At 34.8% G+C, this 18,349-nt stretch overlaps 1 protein-coding gene across 2 annotated transcripts in view; it reads right to left on the reverse strand.

Annotated features, from left to right (window-relative positions):
• FAM83B (family with sequence similarity 83 member B) overlaps window positions 1–18,349 on the reverse strand; it is an 86,386-nt gene that overhangs the window by 9,559 nt on the left and 58,478 nt on the right. For both annotated transcript variants that reach the window (XM_036916330.2, XM_036916331.2), the window contains exons 3-4: window positions 4,086–4,250; window positions 3,211–3,335 (exon numbers count right to left, since the gene is read on the reverse strand). In XM_036916330.2, coding sequence (XP_036772225.2) covers window positions 3,211–3,335; window positions 4,086–4,250 — 290 coding nt within the window. The remainder of the gene's footprint in view (window positions 1–3,210; window positions 3,336–4,085; window positions 4,251–18,349) is intronic.

An 18,349-nucleotide genomic window follows, 5' to 3' on the forward strand; every position in this document is an offset into this window, starting at 1 on the left:
AAGAAAATGAGATTAAAAATGGGACTCAAGAAATTGTGGCTTAAACTACCCAGAAATAGGGTAAATGCCAGAACCCCCGCTGTGCTGCAGGTTACAGACCCTACCAGTCCAGACTGGACATCACAGATTGCTGGTAGAAAATAAATGAACATTTGGAAAAGTTGTTCATGTGCTAAGAAATCTGCAGTGAACTAGAAAAGAAGTGGCATTAGATAATAGAAAACAAAGACAATAAAATCAAGACAAAAGGGTCATTATTAACTTTGTTATAAAAAGGAAACATTATAAATTGCTTGATGGCTCATCAGTGATCCATTCTGACAATTTCAGTAACGCAAACCCAGACTTCTCATTTAATCTAAAAATTTTGATAAAGATATATTGGGTGAATGGAGACCAGGAGGGCAAGTGGATATGGGTGGGCGGGAAATACAATTCTTTAATTATCATAATATAACGTTGAGATAATAGCAAAGAGTGATAAGTTGAGAAACAGCAGCATAATCACATTATTTAAGAGAATGAAGTGGGTATCAGAAGAGCTAGCTAAAAGAATTAAATACTTGCATCTGGAGGTCAGGAAGCCAAAATGGATAGAGATGGAGAACAAAAAACTACTGTTTTATATTGCATCTCTTTTAGTGATATTTGAATTTTTAAAAATATGCACATGCATTTACTTAGATAAGAAATAAAATTACCTTGCCACTCTCACCCATTCCACATTCCCTGTCACATAGCAGTCATGAAGTTGGAAGAAGATGGTTATGAATTCACATATTAAAGAGCGGCTCAAAAACTCTCGAGTTCCTGGCTAGGGGTTATAAAGTGAAGTCCATGGGATGAAAGTAGTAAAGGACACTGGGCGGATCTCTACATGTGGCAATCTGGTCAAAAAACGGCACCTTGGAGCCTACAGTGACATTTGTCTTTTGAAAGTAACTTTTATAGAGATCATAAGATTTTTAAAAAGCTTGTAAAACTGTCTCTCAGTCAAATTTGTGGACAATACTTTTCTAAATATCTTGCAAATTTTTCATATGACAATTTCAAAATGGAAGGTATCCAATTTGAAATTTTATCTACATACATTGATAAGAAGTATCTAAGTGTTTCACCTCATCAATGTTGGTATCATGATAAGGCAAAACACCTGTTGTCTGTCTTTTCCTGGTAAAACTGTCATCATGACGACTGAGCGGCCACCCAATGCGTGACTGCGGTGAGTACAGACACCAGGCCTCTCAAGAACCCGCGAGAGCTTGGAATATGGGGGCATTTTATGGCAAAGAATTTTGAACTAAAGATATTCTGAATTTGCGTATGAGGACAATTATAAGAGATGAAGCCTGTTTTTAACCAAAAGGAAGTCAATTTTAACCAGTTTCTATGACGACAGGTTCACACCTATTCCATTAGATCCTGTTAGGAAAGGTCCATAATGATTAGTCAGATAAAAAAAGGACAAGAGCTAACAACCATTAATTTTTTAAATGAATTTAAAACCAACATAAAATAATAAAGAGGGTAGAGTTGTTAGGTAAAGAGGTTTGATGAATTTTTATAATCTGTGATCCTAGTATTCCATAATCATTTTCATAAATAGTAATGTAAATTCTGCCCCTGGCTTATGAGATAGAGTTTTTGCAGTTGTTTTTTGCAACATCAATTCTGAAGTAACTCAGCTCTAGTCATCTCAACAGAGATCACCTATTAATACCTATGGGTAGCAAAACAAAGTTGAGGTAAATTCATTGTTGAGGATAACCTTAAAAGCCAAGTTAAATAATAAAAATAGAAAGTATTCATTATGATGAGATTAACTAATAAATAGCATTCTATATACGTCAAGTAAACTCCCAATTTTAATTAAAATTTCAATTAAAAACCCTCTAAAAAGAAGTGGACTGAATAAGCATATATAATTACTCTTCAAAAGGACTCATTAGTTTCAAGCACTAGTTGTAATTTCTGATCTTAACAAGCTTTCCTTTGGAACTCCAAATAGCATTTTCCAAAAATAGTCCCTGAGCTTAAGGAGAAAGTTAGCAGATAATAACAGTTAAAACTAAAATACTAGGCCTAAAATACTAGCTAAATTATGGGCTTTGGATGCATTAACTCATTTAATCCTCACAACAACATGAGGTAGGTTCTATGATTATCCTCATTGTACAGAGGAGCAAACTAAAGGGCCAACAAGTTAAGTAACTTGCTCCTGCCTATCCCTCCCACCGTCTTCTTGTGGACTTTTTAAGATCTTAAGATAAGGGCAAAAGTTTCCCCTCACACTGTGTTTACATGTACAGCTCTCCTGGCTTCTTCCTGCAGTGTTTAGTAATGAGTCTCCTCTGCCCAGGTGACCTAGCAGTGTACATGTTACTTGCTGGTGTTCGTATCTGCCCGCTGCTATTGCCTTACTGTGTATCCTGTTCAGGACTGATGCCCAGAATTTATAAGAGAGTATATGGCACAGCACTTCCACTCTGGAGCCAGCCAGTCCTGGACGGCCTCTGACCCTTAACTGTGGGGTTTACACACTTGTTTCATCTTCTGGAAATTCAGTATATCATTTATAAAATATAGATGAAAACAGCTGCCTTGCAGCTGAATTGTAAGGATTGGTGACAAAATAGGTAAAATAGCCAGGCTAGAACACAGTACATATTCCACCAGCGGTCGCCTCAGAAGATATCAGAGTAGCATCTGGGGCTGAGTAACCTTGTCTAGTGTCTACTATGGCATCATAAATAGCTGGACTTTTTAACATGCTTTTTTGGCAGTACTATAGCAACTACATGATAATTACCAGATTCTTAATAATACTCATATAAGAAAAATCTATTTGACAGCCTTCTTCAAAGTGATAAACAGCTTCTACTTTTATAAACAATTATTAAGTTCATACTACATATTGTTTACATAAGAAGCAAAAAACACTTTGAGCACCATGGAACTGAAGGGAACCTGGGATATCAATCAGTCCCGTCGTATTGGGGATGAAGAACTTGAAACCTACAGAAGTCATGTGACTTGCCCAATGTCTTAATGCTCTTTAGAAGCACCCAGAACTGCAACCAAGTCTCCAAGCTTCTATACAAGGGTTCTTTTTTTATTTTTAGGAAATAACTGAACAGATTACATTAAAATTTGAAACGAATAAATTCTATAAATGGTTGAAAATGCTTGAGACAAACACAACGATCTTACCTGTAGGATCCATACATAACTTTCTGGCAGTCAATTAACAAAAATTTCTGTTCTAGTTTTCCATGAAATTTTGCTCCTGTTTTTGAAAGATAATCTTGGCCTCTTACTGTCCGCACTCGAATATTCTAGAATTACATACAGATACATAGTAAAAATGATGACTAGAAAGGGAGTATTTTGAAAAGTAAAACATATGAATTGATGTCAGTATAAAACCTTACTACTAAAAAAGTATACTTGAAGTGATTTTCTTAAAACACAAAACAAAAAACAGTGAAATTTTACAACATCACTTAAAAGGAAAATACTTAAGGAAAATATTTACTTAAAATATGTATTTTAACATAACTTAAATAGGAGATATTACTTTACATTTACACAGAATGGTTTCATAAATCACTTAGTGTCCCAAGCTAAAAGATCCTCTTGGGGTATAGTAGCATGATGCCAAAATAACTAAAATTAAAATCCACCTTCCTTTGAAAAAGCTGAATGTATCTGAAAACACTATGTCAAATGATTGTGATAAGCAACATCTGCTCAATGGAAGAATCACTTGAGTCAGTGGTTTCAAGGTTGTGCATGCAAATTGGAAGCATTAACTATGACTGGCAGCAAAGTTAACTCAGAAGCTTAAGAGAAACAAGAAAAGCACCATACAAAATCATCACAAAGACGTTTCTTCAGTCAGATTCCAAAAAGTACAAGGGGACTCTTCTGTGATAAATTGTCAAACCACCTTATATATAAACACACACATACTTAGGATTTATTTTTGGAGTAATATTGGTTGACATGCTTTAAATTCAACTGAGCTATAAAAGGAACACAACATTTTTGGAAAAAACACAAACACATACATACAGAATTCTTACCCTGAGACGCTGAATTTGACAGCCCTGTTTCTCGGTCATCTTTAGGAAATGATTAAAGTTGAACTCATCAAGCAGAATGTATACAGATATCCCACGTGTTGATGCCTCCACTATTTCTTTGAAAATATCCACATCTGTGAATATGTCCATCACTAGAGCAATGACCTGTTAAAGATAAGAATATGGAACAGTGTTAGAGACTCAATAGGGAAAGACTGAGTAATTGCTTGCTCTCAGTAAGAACAGGATAAAATAGGAAATAATTAAATATAGAACACTTATAAATGTATACACAAATATTTGTACAGTTTACTAAAACAGAAGACAAAAATTATATTGAAAATAAACAAATGGCTATATACAGACTTGTAATACTAATAATTGGGTACTAGTTTTAAGTCAAAAGGAATCCGTATTTCAGTAGGATGTTGAATGAGGGGTGAATGAGAATCATGGATAGCAAGGGTACCTATAGGGTAGATGGAGGGGAAACGTATTAGGAAGGTGGAAATGCATTCTACAAACTTTTACAGGAAACACTTCCAGGGAAAAGGAAGATTTGATGAACTAGTGTTAAGAACAGAAATGTCAGAAAAATAGGACAGAAAAAAAAAATCTTCTAGAAATAGAAATATGGCAAAGAAAAAGTCAAATATGAGAACAGGTATAAGAAGACTTGGAGACCAGAAAATAAATACATTTGCCTAAAATTTGCTTAACAAACAGAGTAAGCAAAAGAAAAAAACAAGTAGACAATAAAGGCATTATGATTAAGAAGGTAAACACACAGAGAAATGTCCTAAAGAACAGGCCCCTAAAACAGAGAGGTCCAAGTTAACTGTTGTTAAGTGGAATGATTATTGACTCTGAGAAACAATGGAAGTGAAATAACGTTGAAAGGAGGGAGATCATTTGACTGACCACCTACTATGTGCCAGACAAGGACAAAATCCCTGGCCTTTGTGAAGCTTACATTCCAGTGGGAGAAGAAACCGTAAGTAATAAATAGATAAATTATGTGATAAGCTATACGAGGATAAGTTTACTGGGAAAAAGAGCAGGAGAAGGGGGATCATTGGTTAGAGATCAAAGAGGGGTTTGGGTTTTTAGGGTGAGCGTCTTTCAGAACATGCCATTTGAGAAAGACATAATAGGAATTGAGGAAGTCATCAATGTGGGTATCTTGAGGAACTATGCTCAGGGCACATGGAACCAGCCGCTGAAAGGGCCCTATGTAAGGAGCATGCCTGGGACACTCAAGCAACAGCAAGGCAATAGCGAAATGAAATGAGAAGGGGAGAGAGTATTCACAATGCCCTGAAGGCACTATAAAGCCTTCAGCATTTTTTTTCTGAGTAAGAACATAAGCTATTTGAGGCTTCTAAATTGAGGTAATAACAGAATCTAATTTATGTTTGGAAAGGACTGTTCTGGTTACTGTGTTAAGAGCAGACTTAAGATAGGAAACAGGGTACAGACAGGGAGGCCAGTTAGAACTATGGGAGCTATTCAAGTGGCAGGGGATAGTTGCTGGCCCTGCTCCTCCTCACCATCAGTGACAAAGAGAAATGGTCAGATCCTGGGTATCTTTGAGCCAAAAGGACTTCTGGATGGATTGAATATCAGAGAAAATGTGAGAGAAAAGGGAGAAAAAGAGGATGACACTAAAATGTTGAGCCTCACCAACCTGAAGGACCCAGGTGTCATCCACTGAGACAGGGAAGAATGCAGCTGCATCACATTTTAGGTATAAAATTTAAAATGCAAGTTATGAGCCCAGATATCCAAGTGGAATGCTAAGTAGAGAAATCTAGGCCAAAGACGTCATTTGGGTATTGGTTTCGTAGTGATGACAATTAAATCCAAGTCACCACGGAGACTGGATAAATAGAAAAGAAGACTAAGGACTGAGCCTTGGGACAAGAAGAGGTACCAGCAAAGGAGATGAGGAAACTCAGAGAAAGTGGCATTTTGGAAGCCCAGTTAAGACAGTGTTATCAAGAAGAACAATGTGCTTGAGTGTCAAGTCTTACTGCTAGGTCACGTAACACAAGGGTCAAGAATGACTGGGTTTAGGAATATACAGGTTGCTGATGACTTCCACCAGTGTAATTTCAGTGGAGAGGTAAGAGCAAATGTCTCATTAGAAGGGGTTTAAGAAGAAATTAGGGGACAGATACTGGTAACAGCAGGTATTGTCAACTCCTTTTGAGTAATTTGGCTGCAATAAGAAGCAGAGAAATGGACAGGTAGTTGTGGGTAAAGCTGGGACAAGGAAGTGGTATTTGTTTTCTTTTAAGATGAGGGAAGTAGAACATGTCTGTGTGCTCATGAAATAGTCCAGTAAAACGTGAAAATTAACGACGCAAGAGATGGTGAAAGGTGGGGTGGGGAAACAGAATTTCTCAGACAGAGCAATGTCTTTGAGTACACAATAAAAGATAGGATCTAGTGCTAAAGAAATTAGAGCACACAGAATAAAAACCAATAAAAGATCATCTATAATATCAAGCCAGACAGATGCAGACACTGGTGTCTGAGCAAGTGTGGTACTGGTGCTATGGAAGCTGACTTCTAAGTGCTTCCATTTTTCTCAGTGAGCTGGGAGGCAAGGTCTTCAACTGAGAAGGAACATATGAAATGATAATATGGCCTTGTATTTACTTCACATTATAATAGATGGAATGAAATTGGCACGTGAATTGATGAGTATTGAAGCTGGTTGATGGTATTGAGGGTTCTGCATATGGTTCTCTCTACTTTTGAGAGCTTCCACAGAATAAAGTTGTGACAAAAGAATTAAATAAAGGAGTGTTGGATACTACCAAGTACCAGAGGGGTGAGCCAGAACTATAAGTAGAAGTGGTAGCCACATGGGGATACATGAACTAGGATATACAGGAGCTGCAGCAATACTATCAGGGCTGTGATTAGAAGTCAGTTGCTGAAGCATATGTAAGAACAATCACAGCAGGAGAGAAGGGCAAAGAACTGGTCTTTAGAGGCTCTCTTACATGTGTATTGAAATGGCCAAGAAGTGAGATAGGATGAGTGTTGTCAAGAGTGACAGAGACCACAGGACAAAAACTGTGCAGAAACAAGAGGGAAGGGAATGATGTGCAGATAGACACATGGCAACAACAGCGAGAATAATGTCATGGATACATGGTGAATATGTTAGAAGATAAAGAAAAGTCAAAAACAATATATAAATTCATTATTTACTCCAATAAGATATTCAAATGTATTACTGAGCCATCTTAAATCATACAAGTTGATGACATTCTTTGAACTATATGTGAAACATAGTTCAATCAGACTTCCTTCCAGAAAGTACACCTTCAAGAACTTTCTCTAGTGGCCCTGCAGGATTCTTTTCTTATTTAAAAATGATATGAGGTCCCAGAAGAAGGGAGAGGGGAGTGATAACAACCCCACCCATGCCTTGTGCATATCCTTTATAAAACAATATGTGAAAAACCATCAAATCACATCCACAATTATCAATTAATGAACTAGGAGGACATTAAGATAAAGAAAATGTCCACATTATAAACTTATTTTATGCATAACTTCTAAAAATATACTTCTGGAGCAGTCTAGCACTATTTTTTTTAACTAGAATTTTTTTTTTTATATAAAGAAACATTAGGTATTTTTTTTTAAAGAAAGAGACATTATTATACAGCATGGTATTCTTTAAGAAATTAATCAACATATCTAAAGAATTTAGTTTTAATTTGCCAGATAGTCTCATGTACCAAATTACTTGAGACTTTGGAAATGAACAAAAACATCAGGACAAATAAAGGTTTTTGTTTGCAAAAAGTAATTGAAGTGACTCAGCCCATGGCTGATTCTAGTGTAGCAAAAGTAGAACAAATAAGAGTCTCTTGCATGACAGATAATACACTAAATCAGGACCCAAAAGATTACATGACACTCCTTTGAAAGGCTTATCTGATGTCAACGGAGTCAGGTAGCTTATCAGGAATTTTGGTTTCCTGAGCCCTCACTAGGTATAATGAAAAATTATATGAAGTCTACAGAAATATTTCAGCTGCGTCAAGAAAGGTAAATAAAATATACCTCTTTTCTTACGGTGAGTTACGTTCTTGGAAAAGAATAACAATTAGCAATGAAGTATGCCTGATTTGAAGGTATTACATTTCCAGTAAGTTAACTAAATCATACTGTGTTGCAGAAATGACCACAATGACTACATGCAATGAAAGAAAAATCACCTATCTGATTAGCATAGGGCTTTTCAAAAGATACATCAATTGATTCCTAAGGCAATACAGATACTAGTTACATTATCCATTAAACTACCCTGACTTTAGATACCATTTAAGTTCACTTGCTTCATTAATTCTTGTTTCATTCTTGCTTCATAAATTGAAAAAGTAAAAAATAAATGCATTCATCAGTAACATGAGACTTAGAAATTTTTAGAAAGACAGTCCAGGTCATTTTTCAGGATTTGAATGAAATTTTGCATCTTTCAGTAGTTTGAGAAAATCTGACTCACAGACATTCGTTTTCACTTATTTCTCTTACAGCAGTAAATTTTCCTAAAGTGACCCTGACACTGGAAGTCACACTGAATTAAAATAATATAAATACTGAAAATTAATTTCTGATAAATTCATATTGATGACACAATGTAAGGACAATCAGGAGAGTACATAATCAGATGTTAACTAATAAACTATAATAGTAATTCAGAGAAAGAAAAAAAATGCTACATATATACATCTGGTTGTTAGCAGTAGGTACACAGTAGAATGCAATAGACTACCAGGTCTTCATGGATAAGCCTTAAATAATGAATAAAGATTATTTTTAGCTATCCAAGCTAGAAGGCTAATATTGCAAAGACATAGAAATAAAGATGAGAATGAAGATAACAAATTTAGTTAGGATTTACACGTATTATGAAGGGTCTTGAAAATCTGACACATTTAGATTTGATTTGCAGAGCAATAAAAATTCTGAAAAAAAAATTTGGTCAAAATAGGGTCTTCGGAAAATGTACCTGATAACAATACTCATATTGAAAATATCTAAATTCTATGTCTCATTGACTCAAGAAGACTACAAAGTCCTCTTTATTATTTTTATTGTAATGTTCATTTTTATAAATGCACTGAAATATTTAAAAAATGTGAAGTAGAAACCAGTCATAAAAAAAGATGAAAAAAATAAACAACTGGAAATCATAATAGATTTGATAGAAAATGTTCATCACAATGTTGACACTGAATAATAATATTTCCTTAGAGATATGCTTCACCATCTTCAGAACATTAATTTTGAACCCTATCTTGTTTTTCCCATTGCAATCCATTGGGATAGAAAGCCATTAGCAATATGCTTTTATATGACCTAGATACTTAGTGAAATGTAAGTATACCTTGGGTTAATGTTCTGTAGTCACAGAACTGTCATTATCACCCTCAAAGTAAAAAAAAAAAATGGAGTGTCATACCTTTTATGCTTCAAAATACTAAGCACCATTTGAAAGGAGTCAGACTTGCTTGGTAATTGCCTGCATAGATACAGGTGGATTCACTTTCTTCAAACAAAAGAAAAACTAATAAGGAGTTTCAAAAAAAAAATCAATAGAGCTCTATAGTAACTGTATTTATAATAAAATTCAACACAACTAGAAAACTTTAAGACCTGAATAATAGAAATCAAGGTAAATGATCACTTAGGGAATATGTTATTTCTGAGCCTGTAAAGCCTGTCAAAAGCAATGTGCCTAAATGCATTTCAGTAAAAAGAGAGGCTGCTATTAAATGTTTTTGGCCCTTATCTTTCTGCAGCCTAAGTAAAAGTGTTCATCCCATGTGAAATTTTATATATATTCTATGAACTATCATATTGTTTAATCAGTTACAGCTTTATATTATGCATACCTTAATTTCTTCAGATATTTAAGCATCTGTACTAACAGCTATATCAATGTATCAACTGGTTCAGTCCACCGAAAGTTGAATGAACTTGGGGTAAGTCACTGAAATGATTCTGAGTCTCATGACCTCTATTATATATTAAATAAGCCAGAGAAGATCTTGCAGTTCTAAAATTCTATGTTTCAATAACTCTTCTTCCATTCCCAACTATCCAACAATTGGATTAAAAAGTACATTGTACCTACTTGTAAAAAATCTCACCAACCACAATGTGGTGAAAGTGAACAAAAAAGTTGATATTGTAATAAAAGTCAGCAGAGAGGTAAAGGGGAGTGCCTGGGCTCTGTTAGGACTACAATTATTAGTATGCATGTTTGAAAATGCAGTAGAGAAACTGCATCAGTGATTTCCCACATTTTTTACATCTGTTAGTAGATTGAAAGTACTGATACAATCACTGTTACGGACTGCATGTGCCCTCCGCAAATTCATCTGTTGAAATATACTCCCCCAAAGAGATGTTATTTGCAGGTGGGAACTTCGGGAGGTGATCAGGTCATGAGGATGGAGCCCTCATGCACAGGATTAGTGATCTTATAAAAGAGACCCGAGAAAGATCTTCACACCTTCTAAGCATGCCAGGACAGTGCAGAGACAGCTGTTTATGAACCAGAAAGGGGTCCCCACCAGACACTGAATCTGCCAGCATCCTGACCTTGGAGTACAAAACTGTGAGAAATAAACGTCTGCAGTTTAAGCTACTCAGTCTATGGTATTTTTGTTAAAGTAGCCTGAACAGACTAAGACAACCAAAAAATGAATTATATTATCTTTGTCATATTTAAGAAAAGCCTTCTATCAGCTCTGTGCCAGTGGGCAACTTTGCTTTTTAAAACAGCTTTTACTCTAATACTTCAATGAATTAGGAGGAAGGAAAGAATGAAGAACGGGTCTAAAAGAAACTGAAAAGAAGGGCCATAGTCTTTTTACTACCATCACAATTCAGTCCTCTGCCAAGTCCTCATTTCCCCAGCACATCCCAAAAAGTGACTTTTCTGGAGACTTGAGGCAAGGATCCCTAGCATAGGCGCCCAAAACCACGGCATTAGAGGATCTCAGTGGAGTTGTTAGAAGTAGAAAAATGAGCTCAGTACTTCCCAGGCTACATGATCACAGAAACAGTCCACCTGTCAGAGCCTAAGGAGGAGCCTTGTGGAGGGTTCACACTCCGCGGCTGGAAGAGAAGAGGGCAGCAGAGCTGATTCTGTTCGACCAGCAGTTACAATGCCCCTACCTTTGTGCACAACTCAACTCATGGAATGTCAGAGAGATGCTCTTTCAAATAGAGACTAGTCCTCTGTCATCAGAGCACTAGAAATGCTAGTCGAGTCTGCTACGGAAGAATCAGAGCCACATTTTAGTTAAAATCTAACAACATTTGTAAAAATAGAAAATTATATTTATATATTAATTTAAAAGAAATAATAGATTTTACTAGGAAACTGAAGCATTCATAATTTTTCAAAGATAAAGTACATGCTGTATAGTACACTAATATTTCAAGGTATACAGGTATACAGGGATACAGTGGCATTACCTTACCAGGGATGTATTAAAATACCAACATACAATATTTATGTGTGACTTTTTATTTTACTTCATCCTGAACTTCTGTCAAACATGTAGAAAAGATGAAAGAATAATACAATGAATATCCATACTCACCACCAATATTTGTTAACATTTTGTCATATTTGGTTTAATTTTATGTATGTAAAATACATTAAGAGATTTGGATCCACATTCAAAATAAAAACTGATGTCAGTTTTACTATTGCTATAATTTTCACCCAGGGTTTGGGAGAAGGCTTGGGGTGAACACATAAGGCAACTTGCTATAATATAAGATTTATTTGAGACCAAAAGCCATTCATTAAATGTAATAAGCATTTCTTTACTTAATTTCATAATAGCTTGTTATTAGCCTTTCAATTTTGCACTAAAGTTGTATGTGCAATTGGTTATTTCTAATGGTGATATTTAAAAGAAATCTTAGTATGAATAAAATGAGTTTACTACAGTAACTATAAATTTAAGTAATTAATTTGAACAAGTGAAACTATTTAAAATACTGACCTAGGAGGTAAAATATGGCCAAGGGTAGATCGTTGTTATATTTTTTATTTTCTTTGTATTTTAATTTTCACTAATCATGAGTATGAGGATGGCATTAATATATTATATAAATTATTTTAAATTTGTGAGGAAGCCACTGAGAAAGAAATAATTAGGAGTGGAAATTTTATTTTACAGTCATTTTAGAGTCTTGTCAAAATGTTAATTGCAAGTAAAACCTCTATATTGCACTAAAACATATTTGATCTTTCTGAATTATTGGGCTAGGTGGGTATTTCCATAATTAACTCCTCCTAACTTCAGTAGATTTACTTTGTTCTACCTAGCTCCCAAGGCAGGTATAACTGAAATATAACAGATGATCAATAAATTTTTGTTGGAATTCAGTGGCTACATGGTGTCTGCTCTCAAGGAGCACACAGTTTTTATGAGAAATTCATTCATAAAACTATAATCAATATGATACTGCTATGGTAAAATTATGTCAAGCTACTGTAAAGTAACAATTGTTCCTAAAGAATTATATGTCATCAGTACCTGTAGCCTACAATAGGCAAGGTAGCCACTTAGATCTTGTTAATAAGGGAATGAGACTACCTTCTAAGAATGAAAAGTTAATGGATAGTGGATCAAACTACTGGTACACAGAGTCCCTTAGCAGAGACAGTGAGCTCTGCATGTACGACTATAGCCAGCTGAATGACAGCAGCATATCCAAAAGTAGATGTTTCAACAGCACAGTGTAGCACTTGGATGGTAAGCTGTGGAAATAGTCACAGAGACAAACATTGCCCATGTTCATTTAACTACTTGTCCAGAGGGATGGGTGGATGACCAAAGGCACAAACTTGACTTTTTTATAATGATGGCCAGGTATACTTGGTTCAGCAACAGCATCTGATTTTGTGGCCATCAAGTATATTGGGGTTTTACTATGTATCCTGCTACAGAGAGAGAACGAGCTGGCTGCCTAACTCAAATCTTAGGATGGGGAGCCCTGACAATTAGCACTGTAACATGGCATTCTATGGTCAGACATCAGTATTCCAATCCTAGCCAATATGAATTTTCTTTAAAGAAATGGATCGAGCTTTTAATTCTTAAGTCTAAGTTCCAGAATCTAGGTTTTGGCAAACTAACAAGCATAACATTATTTCTTGAGACCTCTGGGAGATCTTCCTTACTCTGTAACATAATCATCCTTGGGCCTGGGATAGCTATGATCTTGTCTGAATTTTTGTGATATAAAGGGGTATCTGTCATGAAGAAAGTAGAAAGAGAAAGTGAGAAAAAAGGAATAAGAATCCAGGTGAGTTAGGAAACTTGTAGAATAATCCATGAGGAGGAGGAAAGACATCACTATAGCTGGAGCAGCTAGTGATCCCGTTTTGCAGGGACAGGACATCTGCTGAGGAGTTAGCCGAGGGCTAGAAAGATTGTAATGATCAATTTGGCCTGGAGTGGAAGAGAAGTCCTTGAATGACAGGCTAACTACCAGTTCCACAGGCACAATGGGGTAGCATTTTATAGCCAAAGAATTATGTTATTAAAACAATAGTTAAGATCAAATGTTAGTATATATGGGAAGAGTTGGAGATTGGAACAGCTACTACCGGGCAGAGAAGTTAGGGAGGTTCGGTCCTAATGTTTCATGTAAGTATAAAATCCCAATGTGGATAAGCGGGAGCAGAAATAAAACTGATGGTGATGAAGTTGTAAAGGATTATTGGACAAGGCTAAATGGCCGAGTGCTTGTGGAAGACAACAGAGAGGGGCTAGTCAGGGATTTTTAGGGGTAGTAGATCTTAATTTACATGGAGACCTATTGTACCTATATGATGAATTATAAAAATATTAAATTCTGAAAGTTGAAATTCATTTTTTTTTGTAAGGAAAGCCAAAACCATGTGATGAACAGCATGTTAAAAAGTTGTGTTCTTTGCTTTTTTCTGTCTACCTGTATACCCATCTCTCTATCTGTCCATCCATCCATGCTTTTCTTTTCAACCATTTTTAGGTGTAACTCAGGGGGGAGAGGAAATTCCAGGGCAAAATACCTCTAAAACCAAAATCAGTCAAAGGGGGAAATAAAGTTTAAAATCTGTTTATTGTTTACAAACTGCAGTCTGGGGCAGTCTTCTTTTTTGTGCTCTAGAAGCAAAACTAACCCTCCCCTTAACCTCTCAGGTTCAGATCAGCCCTTGGTTGCCCAGGTAATTACCCATTGATATGGAGATGAACTACTCTCCACCCCTGAGAAACACCTGTTGATATGCAGATGTACTAAAGCCAGGCAAGATATTCTGGAAATATTACAATTTTACCCACATTAGGCATACATGACAAGGTTGGTGGACACCTGAAATATAATGGAAAAGAGGTGATTTGGCTGATGGCATCAGATCTTAGTGGGGTCAGAAGGGGATAGGGTGAGCACAGGAGGAAAAGTTTGCCTTAGAATTACACTATGTATAATGTGCTAAGACTATAAAGAAGAAGAGAATGGATGACAACTGAAAGACTTGTTTTGATGGCATGCCGGGTATGGTGAGAGGACAAAAAGAAACAGACCAGGGGATGGGACAGGGTGACCTCAGCATACACTTCATGGTTGGAGGTAGAATGTTCCTCTGGGTGGGTGGTTAGTAAAGGGCTCAGATTGGGGGCTTGCATCAGGATGAGAAATTCAGAATAGCTGCTCTGAGGAATACAGTAAGAGGTTAACAGGAAATTAAAATGGTTTTGCAGTGTAACAGTGAGAGCCCATTTGAGATTAAAATAATGTAAACTTGAAGTTGGCATTTTAGCAAGTATTTGGGAAATTTTCCAGCAATGTTCAACTGTCAAAAGACAGTTAAGTAACAGTTATGGAAATTCCAATACTGACTAGATATTTAGTAATATTAATGATAGTTCTTTTTAGTTTTGATATTTTATTTTTTAAATCCCTTATTAATTGAGAGTCATATGGAAATAATTACAAATGAAATGATCTGATGTATATGATTTCCTTTAACTAAATACAGCAGCAGTGAGGGATATGAAGGAAACAAAATTGACCACAAGTTCATAATTACTGATGCAGGGTAGTGAGTACATGAGGATTCATTATATTATTTTCTGTTCTTTTATATATGTTTGCAAACAGGCATAACAAGATGATAAGTAAACATGAAAACTGCCTAGACTTTTATTTCATCCATCTTATTCCTTCTCATTTTTTCAATTTTTATCTTCTTAATTCATATATAATCCTTGTTAAATATTCCCTTTACTTTTGTACTCATCTTCCTAAATCACTTTTCAGTGTTTTTTTTATTTTGCAGAAATGTCTGTCACTACATATCTATTTGAATCTGGGATATGCCATTTTCTAACTGGATGAAGTAAGAAAATTAACCTCTTTGAGTTTCAAGTTTCTCATCTAAAAATCAAGTAAGTAACTCCTATCCAGTAGGATTGTTGGGAAAATTGAGATGACATATGTTAAACTGTGAGTGGCCCATGATAAAGGATGATAAGCGTTATAAACACATGGCAAGGGATCATTAAAATATTGACAATAACATAAAAATCATAAAAAAATCATAAAATCAAGAAAAGATCATAAAAATGTTGACAATAACATTTAGAGAATAGACACTCTTTTTATATTTGAGCAGTACTGTTTAGTCCCTACTTGAAAAAAGATGAGTGAAGTGTTCCACATTCTCAAGCCATTATTTTCTTAATTTACAATGTTGATCTCAACCAAATATTCCCCAATAATTAAAACACAACTACAATAAAACCAATCAAAACTTTCTATTCCTGCTTTAAGAGGCTGCCTTCTTTACCAGGGTAATAATTGTTTGATTTTAATGTCAACTGTAAACAATTAATTAACCTGACATAAAAGATCAAACATACTTCATGGTGAAAATACCACAAGTCCTAATTTATTCGATAGTAATTTCTATTTGAATAAGAAACTTAAATATCAAGGAGTTACATTAATATCATGAACTACTGCAGTAGCCTTTTAGTACTTAATGTAACTCATTCCTTTATCATTACCCTATGGTCAAATTATTTGTACTTAATCCCCTGTTTACTTAACTCTACTACTACTACACTTTTCTTTCTTGGATGAGTTTCACACTACTAGCTCCTGTGAATTGTGTATATTTTCACTGTGATGTCTTATAGTTGAAAGACAGCACATTTCAGGTTGTAGGAAACATTATAAAAGCTAAGAGATAAATAAATAATTAATTTTCAGGGGACTATCAAGCTAAATTGAGAAACTTCAGCCACATTATTTACATTATTTCCAAAATAATCCTTCTCCCCACATACTTCATGTTTAAGTATTTTGAACACCTGATAACAGTTATTCTATACAGATAAACAATACACAGACACAAGATGGCAAATGTTTTCCACTTGGGCTATAGTAATAAGACAGATTTCATATTTTACTAACAGCTATTTTATTTTCAAGTCTTCAGTAAAATGATTAAAATCTCATTGTTATGATCTTCATTTTTCTCTGTTGGGGAAATTACAAAGTATAATTTATTTCCCTAAAGCAGGCTTATAAAAGGAACTTGTTAGGATTCTAGGTTGAAAGCCTGTTTCTGTTTATTTCATATTTTACATCTGAATATAAAGGTTTTATCAAAATTGAGACTGCCTTTATCAAAAGCTGAAATAACCACATTTATTCCAACCATTTTCATTAGATTAAACCATATTGTTTTATTCATAAAACTAAGGAAGTTCCATGTCCTTATATATCATCCTTGATTGATATTTTACATAAATATGTTATTGGAAAAAAATGAAATATGCTCCATGTAAATATATCCTCAAGGAACCAGTAAAGCTATAAATATAGGCAAAATGAAAGTCAATGATTAAAGTAGAGTAACAGCATGATGTGGACAAAAAAGGAGAAAACAATACAAAATTCTCTTGGAGTACTACATTAAAATTTTGGTACAATACAAAATATATAAAAGGCATTTTAAACATCATTTATAGGCATTAAACTAAAAGTATTTCCAAGGGGCCAAATCATTTCATGTTTTATATACATAAAAACACAAACAACATTAAAAAGGCACTTCCATTATAACAAAATTCAAGTTGGAGTTTCAATCTGGGCAGTGACATATTTTTGAAATAATTAAAATACGCCTGTAATTTAGGTTTCTTGAGATTTCATTTTTGGAAATAGATCACATGGTTAAAGAAAATTACACCAGACAGGCATTTAAACATTCAGATAATCATAACAGAGGAAAAAAAATGATCTAAATCATTAAAATGTTGCAGTTCAATAGGAAATCTAACGTTAAGCTTTTATACTGAGCTGATCAAATGCAACAGGAATCCTGCCAACTGATAAGGGGTCCACAGTAATTTGTCCTCTGAGGGGAATATAAAAAAGGGTTATGCAAAATACTCTGGTGAATTTAAATATCTGATAGGAGGTAACAGTTCTAATTAAATTTTTAGTTGTAAATTTAATTACAATTCATGAGCATCTAGAAAGGACTCCCAACCTTACTTCTTCAGATAGGCTAATTATCCAATTAAATCATCTTGTTATTTTTTTTAGACTTCCTGTTGGATTGCCCTCCCCCCCTTTTTTTTTACATTAATTTCAAATTTCCTAGTAAGAATTTAGGGGCACTTCCTTCAATTCTAGTATCTGTATAAGAAAGTAAACAAGTGATTAAACAATAACCTTATGAAATAAAAATGTTATGAAGTACTTTTCTATTACACACACACACACACACACACACACACATACCCAGAGTCTGTCACATTCTCTTCACCCCCAGAGGGAAAATTTTAAGAAACAGACTAAGAAAAATGGCAATATTTTCACAATTATTCCAGAGACAGGGGCATTTTCCTTATCTTTGCATATCCATGTTTTTATAAAACTGAGCTAATTTTATGTAATGTTATATGCTATATATTGATCATTATAGAAAAATATTCTATTATACAAACTGTCATGACATCACATGTTCAGGAAAGATAGTTCTCTGAAGTTCAAAAATTCAGAAACTTAATTGGTAAAAGGAATTACATCATTCAGAGTTCTGGCAGGAAAACAAATTTCCCTAAAAGTTTTCAGTGTTGACAAATTTATGAAAATACTATTTATGGAAGTGTGGGCCTGCTTAAGGGACCCAACACAGGAGCCAG

Source organism: Manis pentadactyla, chromosome 16, assembly GCF_030020395.1.
Source record: "Manis pentadactyla isolate mManPen7 chromosome 16, mManPen7.hap1, whole genome shotgun sequence".
NCBI classification, from domain to species: domain Eukaryota; kingdom Metazoa; phylum Chordata; class Mammalia; order Pholidota; family Manidae; genus Manis; species Manis pentadactyla.